This window comes from Bos grunniens, chromosome 19 (genome assembly GCF_055505025.1).
Source record: "Bos grunniens cultivar Pamir isolate PY7600 chromosome 19, Bosgru_T2T1.0, whole genome shotgun sequence".
Classification (NCBI taxonomy): Eukaryota; Metazoa; Chordata; class Mammalia; order Artiodactyla; family Bovidae; genus Bos; species Bos grunniens.
The window spans coordinates 44,767,118-44,785,812 of record NC_141183.1 but is presented as its reverse complement, the minus strand read 5'-3'; the positions used below and the strand labels follow the sequence as shown (position 1 = coordinate 44,785,812).

The 18,695-nt window shown below is 36.0% G+C and overlaps 1 protein-coding gene and 1 long non-coding RNA gene across 14 annotated transcripts in view; one reads left to right on the top strand and one right to left on the bottom strand.

Moving 5' to 3' along the window:
• NF1 (neurofibromin 1) overlaps positions 1 to 18,695 on the bottom strand; it is a 257,608-nt gene that overhangs the window by 90,582 nt on the left and 148,331 nt on the right. For all 13 annotated transcript variants that reach the window (XM_086360180.1, XM_086360182.1, XM_086360194.1 and 10 more), the window contains 5 exons: positions 16,288 to 16,446; positions 15,689 to 15,786; positions 14,295 to 14,441; positions 11,913 to 12,059; positions 7,273 to 7,383 (listed from right to left, as the gene is read on the bottom strand). In XM_086360180.1, coding sequence (XP_086216306.1) covers positions 7,273 to 7,383; positions 11,913 to 12,059; positions 14,295 to 14,441; positions 15,689 to 15,786; positions 16,288 to 16,446 — 662 coding nt within the window. The remainder of the gene's footprint in view (positions 1 to 7,272; positions 7,384 to 11,912; positions 12,060 to 14,294; positions 14,442 to 15,688; positions 15,787 to 16,287; positions 16,447 to 18,695) is intronic.
• On the top strand, positions 823 to 2,636 carry LOC147352491 (uncharacterized). The gene is made up of 2 exons (XR_015148218.1): positions 823 to 912; positions 1,483 to 2,636. It is a non-coding gene; the product is annotated as an uncharacterized LOC147352491 (long non-coding RNA).

The following is an 18,695-nucleotide window of genomic DNA, read 5'->3' as shown; positions in this document are numbered from 1 at the left end:
CTGGTTCTATTTATTCAGGAGGAAAAAGAAACCTTCACAGCAAAGTAAAACAAGACAGAAACATGTACTGACTTGTACTTCTGCCATTTATGAAGCAATTTCCTTGTATGTCAACACAATTGTTCACAGCCCTGCAATTTTTAAAAAGAGCCAGCTAATGTGATGAAAACATTAGCACAAAACAACCCAACTTCCCTGTGTGCCACTCATTAAGGAAAAGCAGTGACCAAAAGATGAAATTCCTTTGAAGAATTTACTCCATGTGCTTCAATGTGAGCTATTTAATGTACTAAAACAAAACTCTGCAAACTCAATATGAAAAGTAGCACTTTCACATGCAATTCTTTTCTATTTAGTTTTATATTAATAAAGTTTAACCTCTTTTCTAATAGAATAATTATTTACTAGAACTCTAGAACCTCTAGAAAGCTATATTCTTGAATTATTTTGAAAACTTCCAATATAATCCTAGCCAAAAACTACCCTCTAAACATATATACAATATATTTTAAGAAAAAAAATCTGTCTCTAATATACTTACTCAATTTTAAGTCATGATAATCACGGTAGGCAAAGAGTATATCCCTGTAGTTAGTTCAATCTTATGAAGACATTCGCTAATGCAAAACATGGGTAAAAGGAATAACAAAGTGGTATTCACAGGGTTCTTTGTGTAAGTGACTAGATTTTAGAAAGACTTTATTTGCATTTCTCCATCTCTGCCACAGTCTGTTTGCACCAGTTTGGAAAGCACTCAATAGGTCATTTCCAAAACGCAAATACCAGGTCAAGTTTATAACACGTGACTTACTCACTAATTCTATTTAAACAGCACACAGTAAGAAATTAGATTCCCCATAGGACACTGGAGAAAGCCTGAAGCCTATTCTTCAAAGAAAAAAACATCAAAAGGTAATATTAAATTGAAATTTTCTCAGTTACACATTAGAACCAAATGTAAATTCAGCATATATTAGATTTCAAAGTTTGAGCTTTAAGTTAAAAAAAAAAAAGAACAGTTAACTATGTTCAACATGGGCTAGCTGCTTTTTCTCAATCATGGCAAACCATTAGATTTGAAGACAGGATAAAAAAAAATTAGCCTTACTTTAAAAATAGTTTACTAGTAAACTTTTTGTATATGTCCATAGTATGTCTTCATAGTCCCCATCTACTAAAGAACACTAGACCAAGACTCAGACTCAAGTTCTAGTTCTGGTCATTTTCAGATATGCATCCTCAGGCAAATTATGCCCTTTGTCTGAGCCCATCTGTAAAATCAAAGAGTTGATATTGATCATTTCTGAATTTCCTTTTATCTTAAAAACTATCTGTTAAACCAAGGTTGGCATTTTCCTGGTACTGAGATAAGATTTTCTTCATTCCCTCTTCCCTCCTCACCATCACTTTAAAAAATGGAAGTTCCTATATTTGTTTATGATCCAAGTGTTAGATTAATTTTCTATAATTATTTTGAAATAGGAAAATGATGTTCAAGTCATTATTCACTTCACTCCTACTGTTTGCTGATGTCACTTTGGGGATAACCAAAGCAATACCAAAGGATACCACCCTAAGTTCTGAGACAACCATAAACTCCAACACAACTCCAAAGCTCCAAACATCTCTGGATCTCAAAGCAACTTCCAATCCCATGGCAACAAAGAATACGGAAGTGACTTCAACGATAGCCACAACCATGAATCCAGAAAGTGCAGCCACAACCAAGAAGATGAAAAGTGTAGCCACAACCATGAGCACAAGAAGTGTAGCCACAACCAAGAATATGGAAAATGGTGGCACCAAATTGAATCCAATGGACAGCACTCACGTTCTTTTCTATGTCATATTTTTGTTGTTTTTTGTACACTTAGGCTGAAGTGGACTTGGACTGTCTGCATTGTTATCTCAGTTCACTATATCTGCTGAACGGCAACAAGCACACTAGGAAAATCAAATTTATTTCAACTTACTTCTGAGTAAATTATCATTATCCTAGTTTAATTTGGTTGTTTGCAAATTTTAATTGTGTAAGTTTAATCATAACCTTAATATGGTTTCCTTCCTTATAAATGCTAAAAAAGGCAAAATACTCTGTTTGCCTTTTAAATGTTTGCAAAACTGAGCTGCAACTTGGGGTTTTACATTAAAGGTGTAAGAGAAGAAATTATGTTGGTGACATTTAACCAAAGTATACTTCTGTGTGGGTGTGCATGCATGCATGTGTGTGTGTGTGTGTGAAAAGGACAGGGGACTGTGGATAGGGGTTGAGGATGGCATGTGTTATTCTGCATTTATTTTTTATTAAGTAGACAAAAGGATAAACTATTGTGCTCTACAAAACAATACACCTGTCACCATATTCCATAAATGTGTAATAGTAACATGTTGTTACAATAAAAAAGATTCCAATTCTGCTAACGTTTGGAGTACAGACTACAGCTGCTCCAATGACAAAGTTATCTTACTCTGTATACACTTCTGTCTTTTACTGCAAATGGTCATTTGTTAATTTGATGCCTAGAATTCAGAATTCTTCCTTACAGAAATATACCCCATAAGTACTGGTAAGATTTTCATGCTGGTCTACAAAGATTTATTAAAGCTAAAAACCTAGTATTTAACAGTGATAATAACCATGTATGAACAGCTCTGATTCTTACTAGTTGTGCCGCCTTGAGCTTAATTCCCAACCCAGTGAAACTCCCAAACAAACTGGTAATAAACCTACTTCAAATGAATCACTTGGGGTGTCTGTTAGATAGATTAGGCTCTACCCTGAAATTTTGATTTAGCAGCCCATGTAGGGCCTGGAGATATATGTTTGTTTGATAGCTAGATTTGTGAATGACTAACAGCGTCTCTAAATTTCAGTTTATAAGTCAGTCAGTCATTGGCAGTAATAATACCTCAGCAGGTTATTTTAAGGGTTAAATGAAAAAGTATATAATATGCATGGTTTGCCTAAGGCAGAGAAAGCACTCAGTAAATTTTAGCCGTTATCATTATTATTACTAACACCCAAAAAGCAATTACCAGGTATCACAGTATACCTAAGAGGAAAACTCTTCATTGCACTTTTAGGTTTTATAGTTTTAATTATTCTGACAAAAATAATATGCGTTCCTGGCAACAAGTCAAACAACAGAGATATATAATAGGAATTCTGTAGCTGACCCTCTGCGTGCTCCAGTCATGCTCCTGAGAACACCACTGTGAACAGTTTAGCGTGCACGTTCACAGGCCTGTCAGTCTGTGCATATCACATGCCTGTGCACACACACCAGTGTTCCTCCTCATCGTGCATGATAATTGTCGAGAGCCATCTTTCTGGATATTTGAAAAGCTGCATTAGAGGACTTTCTGTTACTTTTGCCAGCTCAGAACCCACTTTTCCTCATTCTGATATTGGCAGTCCGATTTCCCTTTGGGAAACCCTGCTCCTGTGCCCTCCCCTCATGCCTTTCAGTTCATGCAGTTTAAGCTGCCTTCACCAGTGAGCTCCAGGGATGGGCGTATGACTCAGACCTAGATACCAAGAAATTCCATCCCCCTTGCCATAGCGAATGCCTCAGGAATTGCCAGGTGACTCGGGCCAATAAGACTAGTACTTTTGCTGTTATTACTGGGAAAGAAGCGTTTTTCACTGGGTTGTTAAGCTGGGAGAACACAAATCACCACTGGGCATAGCTTAGGAAGAGCTGCCTGGGAATAAAATCAACACAAAGAAAGTAGAGTCAAGACATAGAGAAGACAGATGTTCTCCAGATGGCATTGTTCAAAGCCCTACATACAGTCATGCAAGAAGCCAGTCCATCTCCTGATCTCCTTGGGTACATCTACCAATTGACATGCTGTCTGGTTTACACAAGTGTAAATTTCATTTTTGTTACATGTAACAAGCAAATACAACACAAAACACAAAAACTCATTAACACATTATTCCATAATACAGATGTATCATTATTTATTCAACAATTTCCTTTTGATACAAAGTTATATATTATATATATATATATATATAATATATATTTGCCACTATAAATAATGCTGCAACAATGGACATGAACTTGGGCAAACTCTGGGAGATGATGAGGGACAGGGAGGCCTGATGTACTGCAGTCCATGGGGTCGCGAAGAGTCAGACATGACTGGGTGACTGAACAGCAACAAAAACTGTCCTTGTATTTATGGGACTTTATTACAGGTCAGGTTCAAAGGTATACAGGAGAGAATAGAAGGAAAAGACTAAAAACTAAATTAGGTCAAAATTACAAAGCAACCATCATGCCTGACTTGACATGAATCTGGACTTTATTCAGAAACTGAATGCTGCTACTTAACAAATAGAGACAGGATTAGATTTGAACTGGAACTGCCTCCAGAAGCAATGTTAAGATGACCTGGAAGTAGTTATGTGGGGTTTAGGGAGTAGGAGAATAATTCTGCATTAGTACAGGTTAAAGCTAATAAGAGAGTCTCAGTAATGGCAGTGTGGGGGGAATGAATTCAAAAGACATTTCCAAAGTACCTAAAATTAAGCCATTAAGAACCAATTAAAAAAATAAAACACATACCTTAGGACATCCCCCGATAAATGAATAGCACTAGGAGGTTATTTCGAATCACATGACTACTGGGCTAGGAGAAGTACATGACTTAGGGGCAGCCAGGAATCCACTGGCTGGCCAGGACATAGCATTAAGGGTTTTGCCAAACAGGCATCTGTAGCTGACCCATGTTCTCTTTGTGGAATTTGCACTGTGAAGTACTGAGGTAATAAAGAGCTGACTAGCTAGGGCTAATGCTGAAGAGATACACAAAGAGGAAAATCATGAGACACAGCTGAATGTGAAGCCAAGAAAGAGGCAACAAGTCAGTTCCAGGACTGATGGACACCTAAGTGCTGTCTGCACCTGCTCTAACTCATGTTTTTTCTGAGGCCCACCTTCTTAAGAAAGTGAGAATGATTTCTCTGTAAAAACTGAGCCCTGACTAAAACAGCTTTATTGATTTGCCTAGATGACACAACTAAAATCAAGACATGGTGATTGATAATGAGGAGGATAAACGAAAGAGAGAAGAATTTTAAATGATTAGGGTTTCTAGAGTGAGAAGGGATGGTGATGCTATTGAGAAAGAGAATATGGTGCAAAGAGGAAGTTGATTTGAATATACACTGAATTAAGTTTTGGACATTTCAAGTCTAAAAGGTCTGTGGACTATGTGTAAGGAGGCTGGAATCCACAGTTCAAAAGACATAAACTAATACATGGTAGTTAGTCTAAGCCACAAAAACAAAGGAATATCAAAAAGTCAAACCTAAGTGTTCTCTGACAAAGTTCACTGAACAGAGACAAGGCCTTTACGACCTTCTCCTGCTCCTGTACTCCTCCACAGTAGAGTGGGTCGCTCTACCCTGAGTGATCATGTGCTCAACTGTCCTGACCTCAGGCTTCACACCAGGTGACAATGAAGCCAGGAGGCACTCTCATACGTCTAAATAAGAGACTGAAATGTAGACTGAAGTTGGCAGAGTCACACCCCAAAACAAACAAACAAAAAAGAAAACCTTAAACATACTCTGTATGGTTACAGAACTTTATAGGTCACAAAATACTTTATGGGAGAGGTAGGCAGGATAGTTTTTCTAAGCAACTCCCCTTCTTTAACATATGAAGAAACAGAGTCATAAAAACTAACTTGTCTAAGAAGCAGCAGAGCTGGGAACCCTCAGCACACTCAAGTCACTCTATTAAATGGGTCTCTAGGAAATCCCACTGATTCAATCTCACAGGTGTCTGCATCAGGCCCAAGCTACTTTCCTTTGGCCTTGTATAGTATACAGACCACCACAGAGAAGGAATATAATCTTACACTCTGATCCTGGAGGAAAAAACCAGCTTTAAGGTTTTCCAGAAATCTTTGAAACTTGTAAACTAACAAGAATTTAAAGGGGGAGGAGGACACATGTCTACCTACCTCTCTCACCAATGTTTCACTTTTAATTACTTAGACAAAATAGGGAAAATCAAAATACACTAGTGGTATTAAAGATTGGGATTGGTATACAAGGATGGTTCATTTCAACTGCGAAAGAAAATTAAAATCCTAGGCAATTGAGAAACAGCATCTGAGGTGAAAGTTGGAAAGAAGACTTACGGGAAGGTGAAGAGACGTTCCTCAGAACTGCTGGAGAGGAAGGCTAAGGATAAATGCAAGTTTCTATGCCCTCTTGATTCCCTAACACCCAGTTCTTGGGACTTCTTGGTTTAACGTTGTCTGCATTATCCTATTAAATCAGTTTCCCGCCTCCCACCTTCCATTTATCACTCCACTGCCACTCCTCCCCAACCTCCACTTATTTCTTATACATTGCCAAATTTTTTTGCCATTCATGATCATTAAAAGTCTACTGATGTAATTCCTCAATTTATATTAAATTCAGGAAACTCAGAAAGATTAATTCCTACAGCCTAGTGGAATAGCAGAACTAAGAGAAAACATAGCCCCTGAGATTCCAAAGCCAGTGGTCTATTATATAACATTGTCCCTAAGGTTCAATTACCAAAAGTTTATATCAATAAACTAAATGGGAAAGAAGGAAAACTGACCAAATAATACCACAGACAAGTTCTCCAATGGAACGCAGAATAAACCAAGAAAGAAAAGACAATGGCAGGGAAAGCAACTTGAGCATTAGACCTATTGTGAAGGAGGAGCATTTCAAGAAAGGCTTCCTGGGAATTAGCTTTGGCTGAAGACAGCACAAATAAATACAATCAATTTTTCAGGCTGTCACTTGTGCCATATCTTTATAGATATTTCCCACAGCATCTCTGAATTATTTGTTAAATCACCCTGATGTTGCCTTACCAGGCCTATTATTAAAAGTTATCAGATTCTTCAAATTTTATTTCCATTACAAAAAGGTTTCTCAGTATCATGCTGCAGATATGATTTAAACAGAATACACCAGAAAACAAAAGACTGTGATATTTTTTTTTACTCTTTGTAATTAATTCACTGTAGGTGGCATAAAAAAATGATGTAATACAGGGAAGCAAATATGAAACAGGTACTATGAACAGCAATTTATAATAGATGGAGCACCATTTGGGGACAAGATGGCTGTTTACTAGCTACATTCTCCCAGGAAAACTTGTCTCCAACTCTGGTAAAGTCAAACAGGAAAAATCAAACTTGCTGTCTCTCTACATTTTCTACCATTTTAAAAACTCTGGTAAGAGAAACTAAAACAGTGTTTCTTACCTCCGTGCAACATAATAAAATATAGGATTCCCAGCTTTGGAAGTCCCAGCTTGGTAGAAAATACTTAATGTTTTCAAAGCCTTGAACTCTTCTTTTTCATGTACTTGATGCCTGAAAGAAAAAAGAGCACAGTAACTCACAGACTTTACATTGTTCATTGATATTTACAAAAGTCCACAACTGGAACAATGACAAAATATACAAAATGGCAAAATATCTTAAAAGCAACATACTTTCTGAAGGGCAATGTGGTAACAAGCACTAAAAGTTTCAAGGAGCTATTATTTGAACCTCGGACTGCAAGGAGAATCAAACCAGTTCATCCTAAACGAAATCAGTCCTGAATATTCATTGGAAGGACTGATGCTGAAGCTGAAGCTCCAATACTTTGGCCACCTGATGTGAAGAACTGACTCATTTGAAAAGACCCTGATGCTGGGAAAGATTGAAGGCGGAAAGAGAAGGGGACGACAGAGGATGAGATGGTGGAATGGCATCATTGACTCAATGAACATGAATTTGAGTAAACTCCAGGAGCTGGTGATGGACAGGGAGGCCTGGCGTGCTGCAGTTCATGGGGTTGCAGAGTCTGATATGACTGAGTGACTGAACTGATTATTTGAACCATTAGGATAACATTAAGAAAACTACTGGACAGGGATATTAATCATAGAATTGCTTTTAACCATTTTTCTTTCTAGACAGAAGTTTTTGAATTTTATTGATTTGTTTTTTAAGAGTTCAGTTTATGAAGCTTTCCTTTCCCTGGTTTACTGATTTTGAATGAGTGAGAAAGGTCCATATGTTCTTCTTTATGGGAGTTTATCCTCACGAATAGTGTATCTTTTTACAGATGGTTACTTACTGGTACAGTTGTACCAATACAATTTATTAAAAGGCCATTCTAATCTCCCTGATTCTGAGTATCACTTTTATACTTCAGTTCAGTTCAGTCGCTCAGTTGTGTCTCTTTGCAACGCCATGAACCGCAGCACGCCAGGCTTCCCTGTCCATCACCAACTCCCGGAGTCCACCCAAACCCATGTCTATTGAGTCGGTGATGCCATCCAACCATCTCATCCTCTGTCATCCCCTTCTCCTCCTGCCCTCAATCTTTCCCAGCATCAGGGTCTTTTCAAATGAGTCAGCTCTTCCCATCAGGTGGCCAAAGTATTGGAGTTTCAGCTTCAACATCAGTCCTGCCAATGAATACCCAGGACTGATCTCCTTTAGGATGGACTGGTTGGATCTCCTTGGAGTCCAAGGGACTCTCAAGAATCTTCTCCCACACCACAGTTCAAAAGCATCAATTCATTGGCACTCACTCAGCTTTCTTTATAGTCCAACTCTCACATCCATACATGACCACTGGGAAAACCACAGCCTTGACTAGACAGACCTTTGTTGGCCAAGTAATGTCTCTGCTTTTCAATATGCTGTCTGGGTTGGTCTTAACCTTCCTTCCAAGGAGTAAGCGTCTTTTAATTTCATGGCTGCAATCACCATCTGCAGTGATTTTGGAGCCCCCCAAAATAAAGTCAGCCACTGTTTCCACTGTTTCCCCATCTATTTCCCATGAAGTGATGGGACCAGATGCCATGATCTTAGTTTTCTGAATGTTGAGTTTTAAGCCAACTTTTTCACTCTCCTCTTTCACTTTCATCAAGAGGCTCTTTAGTTCTTCTTCACTTTCTGCCATAAAAGTGGTGTCATCTGCACATCTGAAGTTATTGACATTTCTCCCGGCAATCTTGATGCCAGCTTGTGCTTCCTCCAGCCCAGCGTTTCTCATGATGTACTCCCCATATAAGTTAAATAAGCAGAGTGACAATATACAGCCTTGACGTACTCCTTTTCCTATTTGGAACCAGTCTGTTGTTCCATGTCCAGTTCTAACTGTTGCTTCCTGACCTGCATATAGGTTTCTCAAGAGGCAGGTCAGGTGGTCTGGTATTCCCATCTCTTTCAGAATTTTCCACAGTTTCTTGTGATCCACACAGTCAAAGGCTTTGGCATAGTCAATAAAGCAGAAATAGATGTTTTTCTGGAATTCTCTTGCTTTTTTGATGATCCAGCGGATGTTGGCAATTTGATCTCTGGTTCCTCTGCCTTTTCTAAACCCAGCTTGAACATCTGGAAGTTCACGGTTCACATATTGCTGAGGCCTGGCTTGGAGAATATTAAGCGTCACTTTACTAGCGTGTGAGATGAGTGCAATTGTGTGGTAGTTGGAGCATTCTTTGGCATTGCCTTTCTTTGGGATTGGAATGAAAACTGACCTTTTCCAGTCCTGTGGCCACTGCTGAATTCCAAATGTGCTGGCATATTGAGTGCAGCACTTTCACAGCATCATCTTTCAGGATTTGAAATAGCTCAACTGGGATTCCACCACCTCCACTAGCTTTGTTCGTAGTGATGCTTCCTATACTTTTATATACTTCCTATACTTTTACACTTATACACTTATATATATTTAAATACACTTAAAAAAAGGCATGGTTTAATTATTATATATTCTGCTCAACACAGTGTGTGTCTTTAACCTGAAGATTTATGTCATTTACCAGCCCTGGAAAATTCTCATCTGTTGTTTCTTCAAATATTACCTCTTCACTACTCTTTAAGCTCTATTTATTAGATATGTTGGAACTTCTCATTCTATAACCTCCATCTCTTAAACTCTTTCATATTTTCCATTTCTTTATCTCTGTGTGTAACAGTCCGTGGAATTCTTCAGGCCAGAATACTGGAGTGGGTAACCTTTCCCTTCTCCAGGGGATCTTTCTAACCCAGGGACTGAACCCAGGTCTCCAGCATTGCGGGCATTTTCTTTACCAGCTGAGCCACAAGGGAAGCCCAAGAATACTAGAGTGGGTAGCCTATCCCTTCTCCAGTGGATCTTCCTGACCCAGGAATCTAACTGGGGTCTCCTGCATTACAGGTGGATTCTTCACCAACTGAGCTATCAGGAAAGCCCACATACTAAATAATTTGCTCCAAAATTCTCTTCTAGCTATGTATGTGTTTAAAAATACTTCTTTTACCTAGTATTTTTATGTGTCTTTGGGGTGCGAGAAGAGGCTATATTACCTCAGCTCATCATACTGCTGCTACCAAGTGAGCATTTGCTTAGTATCAATGGAGACAACACAGAGCATTTCAGAAGGGAAACAGGTACACATGTGTATGGATAAATGACTAGGAGGCTATCTGCCAAATGTTAACTGAATTATCTCTAAGATGTGAAATAACTGAAAATTTTTTCCTTTTTAGATTTCTGTGTTTTGACTAATTTAACAATTATTAGTTTTCTAGTTGACAACATTATAAAGCTACTTCCATTTTTTAAAAGAAAAATGAGTCTCAGGGAGCATCAGTGGAAACTTAGAACAAAAATATTATTTAATGCTTATGAAACACTTTATATATACACCAGATATTGTTCTATATCTTACACATATCATTTAGTGTTCAAAAGCACAGAGGATTGTTTTGTAGGAAGGTTAAAAGGACTAATGAAGTTTTCTTTGAAAAATGGAAAAATGGCAAGGACATCCTTAGCAATGCTGAATAAAACATAGTTTTATATGTTTATATAATTTTCAACTAAGTAACATGAAAATTTTGCATTGAAAATATTCCTTTAATAACGTAGGAATAAGTCGGACACGACTGAGCGACTGAACTGAACTGAACTGAACTGAAATACCTGTTACACAGGAAAATGTAACAGGACTAAAGATAACAACTAAGCTTGAAAGGAGATTGTTACATATTCCCACATTCTTTTAACAATATCAAAAAATTGGAGTCGTGTACAAAACTATCATCTGTATGTAACATGACTAATAACAGACACTCACAATCCATGGAACATTATATACAAATCGTTAATGTGAATTAAACTAGAATGTCATATTCTGTTCTTTCCTTTCTGCTTCTGGCACATACTATGAACAAAACACTTAACCCACACTCACTATGAAGTACTAAGTGATGAAGTGTAAAGTACTATGAAAGGTACTTTAAAAGTCTAAAGAATTCTGCAAACTATCTGCACTGTAACAACACAGGGGTGAATGCCTACGATGAGGATCCAAATCTCAATGAGATTCGAAACAAAGGTCCACAGAAAGAAATTTTATAGCAGTATTACCATATTTCTGACCCTCAGTCTAAAAGTTGTATAATTAACTTCCAGGAGACTTCTGAAAATTTTTGTTATGTGAGAGAAAGAGTTCAGCACTTAAAACCAAAGGATCTATGACTTAGGATGGAATCTTAGGCAAATTACTCACTTTGAACTCTATTTTCCCTAATAATTATAATATGAAAATAATGTTGTCTACCTTCCTTTTAACTATTAAGTGCAAAAACATCTCAAAATAACATGACATAGTACTATTCAACAAGATGTTATTATTTTTTACAAGAAAATCAACCACGAAACAAAGCATACTTCAACAATATATAGGGTAAAGAGAAAAGTGGGACCCCAAAACATGGCAATGTGATTATGAAGTACATCTTTCCCAATAATCCTCTGTGAAACATACAAGCATATCTAACAAGTGGCCTGGAGGTAAAGCTTGCAGCTCAATGAAAAAGACAGAAATCATCATGTCGAGGTGGTACTTTACCTAGTCATAAACTCCTCAAACTTCGAACTGGTAAGGTTAAGGCTGGACCAGTGTGTATCTGCCACAGGTTTGTGCTCTGGAGGACCCAGGTATGCAAGAAGTGTTGCCATCTTATCAAAAGGTCGTCTTCCAACAGCTTTGTGATCCCTAGATATAGGAAACTACTTAGGAAAAAAGTAGCAGTTCACATATAGCAGAACACATTTTTTTTTAATTGGAGTATAATTGCTTTATAATGTTGTGTTAGTTTCTGCTGTACAACGGAGTCAATCGGCAGGATGTATACATATCCCTCTTGAACCTCCCCATCCCACCTCTGGAGGTCATCAGAGCACCGAGCTGAGCTCCCTGTGCCCTACAGGAGCTTCCCACTAGCTATTTTCCACACACAGGAGGGTACATAAAAACACGTTTAGATTGTCATTGGCTGCTTTTCTTTTTACTGTCCAGTGGTGGTTCCTGCTCATTTTTAAATAGCACCCAAAAGACCTCAGGAGTTTTAAGTATAACTGAGACATCTTAGAAATAGGACCATTCCTCAAACTAAAAAATTTACATAAAATTTCATTATGTTCTAGTATTCTTAATCTATTACCATTAAATAGGCAACCAGTAAGTAAAAATAACATTCTGATCCACTTTTTTTCAGGATGAAAAGAACTCATTTGGAGAGACCACTGTTTAGGAAGTGGACATAGTGTCCCTGATATCAGATTTCTGCTTAACCAGGGTAAGTACGAATTTTCAACAACTATTAAACATTTAAAACTAAAGATAACAAGATACTATTTCACAAACATCAAACTGACAAAAAAAAATTATGACGTTTGCTAGTGCCAATTTTGGTGAAGATGTGTACACTGTACTCTCACACAGTACTGTCAAAGCATAAATCAGTATGTACACTGTGAAAAATAAGGTGGTGATATCTAGCAAAGCTGAGGCTGTGTATACCCCAGAACTCAGCAATTATGCATTTGGGTAATTCACAAGGAGACAAATGTGAAGAATATTTATTACATTACCATTTAAAATAATGAAAAACAGGAAACCCTAAATATCCATCAATTAGGAAGTACGAAAATAAGTTGTGATATAGCCATTCGATAAAATACTAAGATAAGTTAAATAAATGATAAATCTCAAATAGAATATTATATGAAGAGACTATATTCAGTGTATCATTGCTATGAAGTTTTAAAACACACAAAACTGTTTTATATGTACCTATGTTATACCTGTACTTTCCTTTTTCTTGTCAGTTACACAAGAGAGAAGTTGTATCTTTTTCTCTCCCAGAAATAAAATGTTATAAAGATCTGAAATAATTCAGCAAAATAAAAAATGTTAAAACGAAGCAGTAGACACGGGTCTCTGTTATATTATAGTCAATACTTTTTTGTATGTTTGAAATGTGTCTTTCTAAAAAAAAATTGAAAAAAAAAACTGGTATTAAAGTACATGGATATGTACTTTAAATCATACAAGTTTGTATTTTAAAAGATGCATATAAAAGAATGTTTGCATTTAAAAGTTCCACTTTAAGTGCCACATAGATGAAGCATCTCCCTCCTTATGGTCTTCTACTTTTCCTATGAATAAGCAAACCATTTTTATTGGAATTTAAAAATAATCTGGACTCATTTGACCTTTGTAAGAGAACTCATAGATAAGAATCTGGGCCACTATAAACATGTAACGATTATAGAAAGGACAGCAAATGATTCAGGCTACAAGAGACTTTAACTAAAAACAGCTAATGAAACAATTCCCAAGTTAATAATTTTCAATTATTAAGTACTGCCTATGTAAAACTTCATTTGCATGTACTTCAGAGTATCACAAATGGGATTACTATAGAATTGCAATAGAATAGCAATGTTTCAATTATTAACTTCCTAAGAATTAAGCTGTTCTTTAAATTCAGATGCCAAGACTCATTTGACCTAGTAAATTTAAACTTCTCTGTGGCTTGTTGTAATATTATGTTTGCAAGCCAAAAAAAATCCAAAAGGCTAATTCGTGATTTCTCAGTTTAATTTTTTGTTTCCTCGGCTGGATTCTTAGTTTCCCCATAAGGGATCAAACCCAGGCACCGGCAATGAAAGTGCATAGTCTTTCATAACCACTAGACTGCCCCCGAAATCCCTCTTAGCTTTAGTATTTTTTTAAAAAGTCTACAACACCTACCTATGTTTGTTGATCAATCAATATGACTTAAGTTTTTGCCTACATATTTTTAAAGGTCTACATTGCTCTTTAAAAATCATAATTCTTATTCTAAGAAGATACAAAGTAAGAGGCATTATTCATGACTAATAATTTTATCAACTTAAATGTAAAGTGAGAGTTTTCAATATTCCCATGACTGAGAAATCTCACCTGTTGCTGGAAAGATACTGGCCAATTTTCTCTTGATTATTCCATAGTAGACGATGTAAAGCAAGCACATTGCCATCGCTGATGAAGGAAAGACTATGATTTACAGCATCACTTGTAGGACAATCAGATGCTATATCAAGGAAAAACCTTCAAAAATGCAAAGTTATTAGAGTTTCAAAAACCAGATATACTCATATCTATGTTTGAATTAAATTTATGTGAAGTAACTTTGTGAAATTACTGGTATTACAAATATGGAGGTTTTATTCACACATGTAACTATAAACAAAAGAAGAGACAGGAGAAACTTGGTTTTCCATTTGATACCTGGCTTCAGCTTCAAAGTAGGCTCTGAAGTCAGACAACAAAATTTAGATAGATGAGAATATATAGAGAAGCCAGTATTTTACAGATAAAGAAAGAGAGGCCCAGACAAGACAAAAGACCTCCCCAAAGTTATACAGCCTGTTAGGTCAAAATCAGGATCAGAACCTTTGTTCTTTTAACTCTCTACGGGTAGTCAATCTTTCTGTGGATAGTCACAGAATGTGAATCCTATGCTGACATTCACTTTTTTTTCCAGTATGACTTACAGTCCAATAATATATCTTTTAAATTCCAATCAGAAAGAAGTTAGTATGAACTATAATGAAAAACTAGAAGAGCTGTAGAAGTATAGCTTCGACTATAAGTCAAGTCAATCAGATTCACACTGTATGAAAAGTAGAATTCTTGATGTTAACTTACATTTACAGACACCTTCTCATAAGTTATCTCATTTGTGTCTCTAAAATCAACTCACAGTTAAGTACGGTATGAAACCTACTTTACCAAATCAACAACTCAGAGATAAAAAGAAGCAACTAGCTAGTTATGGGACCGAGCAGAACTCAAGTTTTCTAAAATCACAAAACTTCCAACAGTTGTCCAGTTACTCATGAACAAAATCTTACGCATTTGCTTTACTTGGTTTAAAGAGTAGCTTTTTAGTTTACATACATATCCAAATTAAAGTATCAAAAATATTCTAACATCAAAAAATTCTGATTATACACTATAATGCATTATCTGTACCAGTTTGGTTTTAGTTCTTACTGAAAGAAATCTTTTTCCTTCTACCTGTCCTCCATCTTGTGGTAAACTCAAATCCTGTATTTTAGTAGCTATGTCAAACATCTCTCTGGGTTTTTAAATATGGCAATCACTACCAAATTACAAAGAATATCACTTTACTTCATTAATGTCTTTTATAGTGAAATAAGATTAACTATGTTCTTGACCTCAAGAGAAAAAAACCTACACAAGAGTTCCATCTAGATCAAGTACATGGATTTAAGTGAAACTCAAAGTATCTGATCCAAACAGAGCAATTGGCTAAGTAGCAGGCTGCTCACCTTCGTGCTGCATCAAAGTTGCTTTTCACAAAATCATTAAAAGGCCGCATATGTTCTTCTTTTGTGAAAAGGACATGATTGGCAATACTCTGAAGTATCTATACAATAAAATAAGGTTATAAAGGATCTGATTATTTATGAAATCTACACATCCATATAACTCTAAAAAATATTAGTTTTCTCACTGATACAATTTCTATTGGTGATTAAAATCAGTTACTGATCATTCTGTTTCTATGCTTTCCTAAACATAATTATATAAACACTTATATATTTATATATAGATAAACAGACATGAAAAATTTAATGTATTTTTTAAAATCATATAGTATACATTTTGTTTCCCATTTCGGAATTTCCAAAATGATTACACAGAAAACCATCTTGAGAAGACATTTGCTAAAATATTTTCAAATGATGAGATGTTCTATCAGTATCAGCCTCATGAATTTCTTTATCATATAAAGAAATAAAACAAAAGCATGTAAGGGAAAACCACAGGGCATTTCAAAAATTAAGAGAGAGTACAGTGAATAAAAAAACTGAAAATTTATGGAAGAGAAATTTTAAATAGTTATATTATCAAAATGATTCTTCACCTTCGACATTAACTTCAAGCCCCTTTCGATTCTAGGCGGTGGCTTTTTATCTAAAATCCCTGCTTCATATGGTGAGACAATGGCAGGATTGATAAATCTGAGAAACATGGCACTTCCTACTGCACCGATGCTGTTCTGAGGGAAACGCTGGCTAACCACCTAAAAACAAGGAATTGAGGATTGAGTACATGGTTTGAATTAAAACAAGAAAATGGGAAGACAGAGTTCAAAAGTCAAATTTTGCACATAAAATCTGAATAGACCAGTCCTTGTAAACAATACATTTGTAATTTTTCCTACTCCCAAAACATCAGTAAACAAAAATTTACCCTCAATTCTTGCCCTCTATCATTTAAAATCACAATGAAGGTCTCTAAGGGGGGGGAAAAAAAGTCTCATAGATGAGTTTTGTAGAAGAGATCTGAAAAAAGATATTAATTTTATCATCATTGTTTATACTGCAGGTTTGTTGAGCAACAAAAGCAGAATAACTTTTCACACAAAAATTATCACATTTTACTAAGATTAAGAGACACGAGAGTATGGTCAACTCTTGTAAGGCAGAGCTAAGTTTTCAACAGCATACCACTGAATAATCCAATACCTAATAGTAAATACTTACATTTTGTTGTATACCCAGGTACAATTGAATTTCTTGAGCAAAATGCTTGCCATATACAAAATAAAACTTAGTTTTCTTAGATTCCTATCAAGAGAAAAAACTTACTTACAGTAACGTTATTGCCAGTTCTTTTTCTTCATCAGAATGCTTTATAATATAAGGACCTACTTATTATTTAAACCATGGAGGAATGGGAATTCTTGGGGACTTAAAAGAAAAAAGGATCCCACAAGCCTAAAAGAGAGAATCCCCATGAATAACTCAATTTGTAATTTTGTCAAATAAAAAAAGTTAAAGATACAAGAAATGGTTGCCCACACTGAAAAATAATGTGAGCCCAACATTTCACATGGATTTATTTTCTTTTTATAAGATATTCCACTTTCAAGGTAAATTAGACTGGGAAAGTGCTATGAAGCCGGCTCAGCTCCCATCTCTCCTAGTAGGTCCTGTTTTAAATTAACATACGAAAACTGTATTATTCTGAAATTCACTTTTTTTTTAAACAGATAACACACATATTTACTTTTAAAGAACATTCATGTAACATCTAAACCGCTACAACTATTCATGCTTAGCGTGGTTAACTGCTGCTTAAAGCAGTGCTGACTGACAACAAGGCCATAGTACACCAACTCAATGTTCTGGGATTCTGAGGATAAAACTGCATTTCAAAGGCTATTGCGGGGAAATGAGAAAATACGACTTAGGTGCAGAATCTCACAGAGCTCTAGTTTTCTTCACACTGCCTCAGTAAAGTAACACTTCTTTTCATGAATTCACACGGCTCATGAGTCCAGATTATAATTCTGGAAAAGAGTAAGAATTATTTCACTTCATTCTATTTTCTTCAGTGCTTCATGTGGTATACATTTAAAATGTGTTCTTGTTCACTGTCTAAAATCTCAAAATAATGTTCAATTATATTTGACAGGAAGTCAGTAAAATTAAGACTTTAGAGAATGATTTTCTAAGCTAAGAAAATCTTTGTAAGAGGTGATAGTAGGGGTGAGCTATAACTAATACATTCTCACCTTCCTGGTACTGCATAGCTCAGGAAGCTTTCTTGGTGTTACAGCACTCTGAGTGCTATGCTACTGCAAGAAGGACGACGACCTTACACTTCAGTCAGAGCACACTGGTGAAGGTGGTTAAATACAGCAGCCTTAACAGACTGGCTTTAACACCTAGATACTGTTTTATAGCTATTTTTAGCTAAAATACAGTTTTAGAAACAGAATTAAGAAGACAATTCAAGTACTTTTACCACTGTTGTACTGTGTTTAACCTTCTAGGGAGTAGGAACAGAAAAAAATAATGTTTATTTCTGCACAGATAAAATTCTTCATCTAATTTCAGAATGTTCACAGACCACCACTGCTACTATTTTCTTCAGAATCACAAATTTTAATCTTAAAACATAAAAAAACAGATCAACAAATCTAGAAATTTTTAAAGCCTTTCAGGAGTGAGCTAGCAAAAAGGAAGGGAATTAAAAACTGCTTTATATTTCACTGCAAAAGGGTTGTTTTAAAAGAATAGCTTATGTTCAGTTTAATCCGTTAAAATCCTGAAAAGGTTTTTAAAAAGTTAAAGTCATGAGTTTGGTTTCCAAAGAACTGATTAATTATAAAATACTAACCTGCTGAGAAAGTGTCTCAAAAAAAAAAAAAAATCAATCACTTATATGCACATGGAGAACTCTTTTCAAATGCATTTTTAGAGTAGCTATTTACTGGCTTTTTCCAGGAGAGAAAAGTTTTTAAAGTGCGACTCACATTTATAC